At 38.0% G+C, this 8111-nt stretch overlaps 1 protein-coding gene across 1 annotated transcript in view; it reads left to right on the top strand.

The window, feature by feature from the left end:
• LOC107657358 (pre-mRNA-processing factor 40 homolog A-like) overlaps positions 1–8111 on the top strand; it is a 43816-nt gene that overhangs the window by 27544 nt on the left and 8161 nt on the right. The window contains exons 22-24 of the mRNA XM_016445401.1: positions 1880–2017; positions 3080–3087; positions 3183–3297. Coding sequence (XP_016300887.1) covers positions 1880–2017; positions 3080–3087; positions 3183–3297 — 261 coding nt within the window. The remainder of the gene's footprint in view (positions 1–1879; positions 2018–3079; positions 3088–3182; positions 3298–8111) is intronic.

Genomic DNA, 8111 nt, shown 5'->3' with positions numbered 1-8111 from the left:
GGCGTCTGTTCTGTGCAGTGAGCGGCAGAGAAGCACCGCAGCCGACTCGTCAATAAATAAGTACAAAACAGCGTTTCCTAGCACCTGTCGCTTACTGATTGTTTGGAATTATAAATATGAGTATAGTTCGTCTGTTAATATCACATGCACTTTTTTTTGTTTGTTGTTTTTTTTTTTAGTTTACTCAGACGCAGGCAGTGCGCTGCATGAGACAAAAAAGCAATACAGCCAAAACAACCGCACAATCTTTAGTGTAGATGCATGTTAGATGTACCGTGAAACCGGTATAATTTTGAAAAATACCGTGATATAAATCGTGAAATAAAAAAACTGCCCAGCACTACAATGCACTACTCAAGAGTTAGGGTTAGATTAAAAAATACTTTTATTCGGCAAGTGTGCAGTAATAGAAAGTGACAGTAAATACATGCATAATGTTACAAAATATTTTTCAAATAAATGCTATTCTTTTGAACTTTCTTTTCATTAAAGGATACTGAAAAAATTGGTTTACGGAGTACCGTTATTAACAATTGAGCACTAATAATAATTGAGAACCAAATCAGCATATTAGAATGGTTTCTGAAGTGTGACACTTATGACTGGAGTAATGATGCTGAAAATTCAGCTTTGCCATGACATGAAAAATCTACACTTAAATATATTCACATAGATACTTATTTCAAACACATTAAAAAAAACGTATTCCTATCCACATTATTATCCACGTATTATTCTCCTCGTTATTTACTTATAGCGGCTAATGAACCGGAAGTCTCGCCCATAGGCTTACTTCCGCGTTGAAGAAAAAGGTGGATTCTTAATGAGCTTTTGACCGGTAGTGCAGATTATGTGCACATATACAGTGGTGTGAAAAAGTGTTGGCCCCCTTCCTGATTCCTTATTTTTTTGCATGTTTGTCACACTTTAATGTTTCAGATCATCAAACAAATTTAAATATTAGTCAAAGATAACACAAGTAAACACAACATGCAGTTTTTAAATGAAGGTTTTTATTATTAAGGGAAAACAAAATCCAAAACTAAATGGCCCTGTGTGAAGAAGTGTTTGCCCCCCTGTTAAAACTGTGGTTTATCACACCTGAGTTCAATTTCTCTAGCCACACCCAGGCCTGATTACTGCCACACCTGTTCGCAATCAAGAAATCTCCTAAATAGGACCTGCCTGACAAAGTGAAGTAGACCAAAAGATCCTCAAAAGCTAAATTTGTTTGATGATCTGAAACATTAAAGTGTGACAAACATGCAAAAAAATAAGAAATCAGGAAGGGGGCCAACACCTTTTCACACCACTGTACTTTTAGCTTAAAGATATGGTTCTATGGATGGCTATGTCTGTTTATATATCATAAATGTTAAACTTCATGTAAAACATACCTCAGATTGTAAAACTGAAAGTCGAAAACAAAGGAGCAGTAGAATTAAAATCAGTCAAAAGGAAATTAGAGGAGGAAGTACAAATGCAAAACTAGTTAAAACTATATCAGTTAATGGGATATAAAACAACTTATTTTTAAGGCCTTCTGTTGAAATCCCCAGTTGTCAACAGTGAGTGGGTAGCGGATTCGGTCTGGTTCTGTTAAGCTGATTTTATATTTGCAGACCTGTTTAGTTTGGCTGTTTTAGTTCCATTGTGTAACGCACTTGCATGCAGTTTGTCCGTGTGAGATACTGCTTTTGTATAACCATTCAGATCAGTTGCTTATCACATTTCAGCTTGAATTCTGTCTTTACTTTAGTAGACTTTAGAATTGATAGTCAGCTTACTAGAGTTTGGAGCGGAGCACAAGTGTGTTAGTTTGTATTTACTGATTAATGACTTGTGTTTGATGTCTTTGTGCTGATTCTGTGTTTTTTAGTTGCTGGAGAAAGCTGAAGCACGTGAGAGGGAGAGAGAGAAGGAGGAGGCCAGGAAGATGAAGAGGAAGGAGGCGGTGTTTAAGAGCATGCTGAAACAGGCCACGCCTCCTCTGGAGCCTGAGGCCACTTGGGAGGGAGTATGTCATGCTATTACAATAAATATCAATGACTATATAATGACTATTAACTAGACTGGGTCCTTATGACGTGTTATCTTCTTCTACTGATCTGGTGTGAATGATGTGTGTTGGTCACTGATAGAAGTGCTCTCTCTCGCGCACGCTCCACTTCTTCAGTTCTCATATACAGCGCACGATCAGTTCTCAGCGCTCAAATACGCACAGCAGTCCAAATGTCTATGGTGTAGAGCATCTACATACAGTCGGTTATGGATTAAGTGAACGTAAACAGGTGGATGAAAACTGGACGCGTGTTAGTATTACATGCATGCCTTCCGTCTTAAAGGGACAGCATTCCTAATTAAGTACCTATCCATGTCATTAATGTTAACCAACAAAAGATGTTAAATAAATATGTTAAGTAAACCTACTGTATCTGAAAAATGAGTTTAATTTGTATCTCTTTCGTATTTGTCTTATTGCCTTATTCTGCTTCTTTTTCAAAAATTATAAATATTATAAATTATATATATTATATATGAACAACTATAATTTGTATACATTGCTCCCTTTTCACTACTGTTTAAAGGATAGTTCACACAAAAATTAAAATTGTCATAATTTATTCAAGTTTTTCCAATCCTTGATTCAAATTTCTCATAAGCTTAATTGATTTGGTCTAAAGAGAGAAGAATTAATGACTATTTTTGTTTGAAGACTACATATAAAATAGCTACCAAAATAAATGTTGGTAACTGCAGTTTGACTAAAAGTTGACAAATGTAATGACTTTTCGTCGACTAAAACTATGAAAGACTCAAATGACTAAAATGTGACTAAGACTATTAAGCATTTTCGTCTCAAGATAAAGACTAAGACTAAATCAAAAATGCCTGTCAAAATTAACACTGTAGTAGACCCATTGAAACCAATGGAGCTACCATCAACTTGGGCTTACGATGCTTTTGAGAAACGCAGCCCAGTTTCATATTTAAAATAATTGATTCAGGGCTGGGTGTGTATTCATGTTCAGTAATTCGACATTTCAGAATTTTTCCTTTTATACCACATGTACCACAGTTTGTCTTGTGACCTGCAAAGTTTTTGTATCTAAACTCTTTTAAAAGTAAATTAAACTTGGAAAGCCTTTCAGCTGATCAGAATCAGGTATTCAGTAATGCAGTGGTCATGTCTGTGATCTCTCTCTACAGCACGAGTGTCAACATCATCATTCAAAGACTAAAAAACACTCGAAGAAATCCAAGAAACACCACAGAAAACGTTCCCGATCTCGATCAGTGAGTACTTCCTCTAGCCATCTCATTTCATACCTGCAAACTCATCGGCTTTTGCCAAAATCTGCCATTCTGACATTGAAACTTTTCTGAAGACAGTCGGTTCTCTTCAGAGATACATTCATATAAAGTCCTACACATGGCCATTTCAATGGCTTTTTTATTTTCTTCTTCATAACTACTGTATAATGCCTAATACAATGCAGCACTGCTTTATGTACCGGGGTACCTGCTGTATTTCTGCGTTCCCATATGCTTCACCTACTGTCAGAGAATGAATATGCATTTTTCAAAGCAGCTTCACTGTAATAAACTGGAGAATAAAAGAATCAATGATGCAAACTTCATTACATATGAGACAAATCCAAATGATGCTGTAAAGCAGCTCTAAAAAGTCATTATTCAGCTGCAGGCAGTTCAGTGTTGATTCAGTTCAATAGCTGTTCAATTACTGTGTAAAGTTCATCAATTATGAAACATTCAATTAAGCTTTTAGCAGCTCTATAGAAGGCAATGATGTCGTTATTCTGCTCGACTCCGTTCAATGTTGATTCAATTTAGATCAACAGCAATGTTTCGGAACTGTCAGTTTTGAAACTCATTCGATTTTGTTAAAAATTGTCTTTTACAGAAGACAGTAGTTTCATCATCCATCTCAATTCAGTGCAAGTTTTGTTCTTATTAGGGTTGGGCCGATAGACGATGCCATCTATTGTGATTCCCCCGCCCCCCCGGAATCCGCCGCATCCCAATACCGTGTTCGGAAAGAAAATGACGTGTACACGAAACCCCTAAAGGGAATTAATACGAGATGGGAGGAAAATATATATATTTCAATATTTTCCCTCGCAGTTATATCATTGGGTAATGATAGGCCTACTACATATATATTTCGGGCATCAGGGAGCCACTATTATACCTGCCATGGAAACTTCTTTTGTATGCACGAACATTTTAGTTTCACTTTCACTTTCGAGATTCGCGATTGCACGTACTCGGTTTATACTATGGAGCGGCAGTACTTACCACACATTTTACAAGATTATAGGGTCGTTCCAAACGAAAGTGATCAACTGAATCCCTTAACGAAGGGCCCTTCCAGAAGTCTGTTAGCGAAGGGAACATGCGATGGTCACTTCACGGAAGTGATTTCCGTTTGTGATCATGTGATGCATTAAAGGATACTGGAAAAATGGTTTCCGGAGTACCATTATTAATAATTGAGCACTAATAATAATTGAGAGCCAAATCAGCATATTAGAATGGTTTCTGAAGTGTGACACTTATGACTGGAGTAATGATGCTGAAAATTCAGCTTTGCCATGACATGAAAAATCTACACTTAAATATATTCACATAGATACTTATTTCAAACACACAAAAAAATGTATTCCTATCCACCCTTTTCTTGTCGTAAAAATGGGCGCAGCCATTTGTATTATGAACACAGTGGTTTGTAGTGCAAACAGTTTTACCATTTACTGCACGTTGTTATTCTCCTCGTTATTTACTTATAGCGGGTAATAAACCGGAAGTCTCACCCATAGGCTTACTTCCGCATTGAAGAAAAAGGTGGATTCTTAATGAGCTTTTGACCGGTAGTGCAGATTATGTGCACATATACATTAGTGCACATATACTTTTAGCTTAAAGATATGGTTCTATGGATGGCTATGTCTGTTTATATATCATAAATGTTAAACTTCATGTAAAACATCCCTCAGATTGTAAAACCACACTTACCACACATTTTACAAGATTATAGGGTCGTTCCAAACGAAAGTGATCAACTGAATCCCTTCATGAAGGGCCCTTCCAGAAGTCTGTTAGCGAAGGGAACATGCGATGGTCACTTCACGGAAGTGATTTCCGTTTGTGATCATGTGATGCATTTTAAAGCAAAGTTGGGGTTGATTTCGACTTCACATACAAACGTAAGTAGAATAGACTGATTAAATTTGTCTTTATTTTAATGTGATACAAAATATTGTTCGTCAGTGATAGATATATTAAGACGGTAGTGTAAGCAAGTTTAAGCATGTTTAGTTTGAAAAAGTTTAATAGTAAATAAGACTGAGACAATATTTAAAAAAAATGATAATAATGAGCAGAAATATTTATTTGAAACAATTGATGGAGTGCAGAATTCTACACACACGCACAGCATTGTCAAGGTAACATTTGGTCAGTCATTTCCTTACACCCTTAAAAGAACACACTTCAAAGGGCTCTGCCCTTCGAAGGGATTAGGGCATATGCTCACTTCCGTTTGGAATTCGCCCTATATGTTTTTCAGTGGTGCTGAGGATCTGCAAATCATTCGCCATCGTCCTCAGTCATCTCTCCTTACTCTTGTTTATGTGGTAAGTGAAATTTTATGTATTGTAATGTAATAGGCAACCGTTACACCGTGTTTACACCGGACGAAACAGTTGTCGTGTCGCGCCCTCCGCTCCGCATCAGCTAAAGTCTGTCTACACTGGATGCGACAAAGCGACTGTTGAAAATCATTTGAAATTTGTGTCAGCACGTCATAAATAGAACGCTGCAGCAGTTTACTGTTGGGGATTTGTCGTGACGTGCCACGCCGCATCCAGTATTGACAGCATCACTGATTATAATGAGTTCTATAATCTGATCTATATATAATGAATCTCTATTATAGATCAGTGGTTCTATATTATTTTGTTGTGCCGCTTGCGTCTGGTGTAGACACGGTGTTAGGAATCGTTATTTGTTTTCCGTGCATTATAAGGATTCACGCTTCGGGCACACCCCCTAACTTACCCCACCCCGCACGATGTCATCGTCCATCGCAATGTTTCACTGTAGACATCGTCCGATGCCAGTTTTGTAGACATCGTCAAACCCTAGTTCTTATCCAAGTCAGACCAATTATATACCGTATAAAACAATAATTTCGAATTTTTCCTTCTCTTAGAAAATGGTTTAAAGTTAAAATGTGAGGTTTGTTTATGTACTTTTTGTCTATTTTTGTCTTGTACTATTTGAACTGTAAAATTAGTTAAAATGATCATTTTACAGTTAAGGGTGTTACCATAAACTGTTATGTTTTGAAACAACGTTACTGCCTAAAGAATGTGTAGTTCTGTTCTAATATTAGAATTTTCTGAATAGATTTCATATTCTAATTTCAATACATTTTGTAGAAGACTTTAAAAAGTAGGCCTAATAAGGGAATTATTTGTATTATGATCCAGTCTGGAGCCGTCAAGTCACCATCATTTATATAGCGCTTTTAACAATACAGATTGTGCCAAAGCAGCTTTACAGTATCAAATAGCAAAATAGTGTGTCAATGCAAAAGGACAATAGTAGACACTCAATTTTCAGTTAAATGCAGTTCATCATTGAATTCAGTGATGTCATAGTCCAGCTCAGTTCAGTTTAAATAGTGTCTGTGCAATCAAGCCGACGATATCGCTGGAAATTAAGTGTCCCCAGCTAAGCAAGCCAGAGGCGACAGCGGCAAGGAACCAAAACTCCATCGGTGACAGAATGGAGAAAAAACCTTTGGAGAAACCAGGCTCAGTCGGGGGGCCAGTTCTCCTCTGGCCAGACGAACCAGCAAGTTGATCCATGCTGCAGCAAAGTTAGATTGTGCGGAGGACTCATCTGGTTCCTGTGGTCTTGTCCCAATGACCGTATAGGAGACAAAGTCTTCACTAGGGATCTGTCTCTGGGGCTCATCTAGTTGCTCTGGTCTCCGCTGACATTCAGGGCTGCCGAGGTCATCTCTAGGTGCTGATCCACCATCTGGGCTGGATACGTACTGGATCCGGGTGACTGCAGTGACCATCTGATCTGGATACAGACTGGATCTGGTGGCTACAGTGACCTCGGAATAAGAAAGAAACAGACTAATATTAGCATAGATGCCATTCTTCTAACGATGTAGCAAGTACATCGGGTGTTATGAGAAGTGTTCCCGGTTCCGGTTGACCTAATTAAATCAAATGATTAAATTATATAAATGGCTAATGACTAACGATTATAAATGAATAAAAACAAGAAAATAAAAACAACATGTATTATTTCTCTCTTGATGCAACACACACAGTTTGCATTTGAGGATCCTTTGATCCTTCAGATTGTTGATGAATAGTCTAAGTTGGAGTCTTGTGGTCATTTTGGGACCTCTCTAGACCACATTACTGGGGATCTGTCTCTGGGGCTCATCTAGTTGTCCTGATCTCCGCTGACATTCAGGGCTGTAGAGGTCGTCTCTAGGTCCTGATCCACCATCTGGGCTGGATGCGTACTGGATCCGGGTGACTGCAGTGACCATCTGATCTGGATACAGACTGGATCTGGTGGCTACAGTGACCTCGGAATAAGAAAGGAACAGACTAATATTAGCGTAGATGCCATTCTTCTTACGATTTAACAAGTACATTGTGTGTTATTGGAAATGTTCCCAGTTCCCGTTGACCTAATTAATGCAGCCTAAAAATCCTTTAACGGGTTTGAGTAATAGAAATGTGTTAGTGTGTTATGTGTAAGCCAGGTTAAATAGATGGGTCTTTAATCTAGATTTAAACTGACAGAGTGTGTCTGCCTCCCGAACAGTGTTAGGTAGATTATTCCAGAGTTTGGGCGTTAAATAGGAAAAGGATCTGCCGCCCGCAGTTGATTTTGATATTCTAGGCATTATCAAATTGCCAGAGTTTTGAGAGCGCAGCTCAAGTACTGAGGTGCTAAACCATTCAGGGCTTTATAAGTAATTAGCAGGATTTTAAAATCTGTACGATGTTTAATAGGGAGCCAGTGCAGTGTTGACAGAACCGGGCTAATAT

Source organism: Sinocyclocheilus anshuiensis, unplaced genomic scaffold (assembly GCF_001515605.1).
Source record: "Sinocyclocheilus anshuiensis isolate Anshui unplaced genomic scaffold, SAMN03320099.WGS_v1.1 scaffold355, whole genome shotgun sequence".
Classification (NCBI taxonomy): Eukaryota; Metazoa; Chordata; class Actinopteri; order Cypriniformes; family Cyprinidae; genus Sinocyclocheilus; species Sinocyclocheilus anshuiensis.
This window is presented reverse-complemented; position numbering and strand designations above follow the sequence as displayed.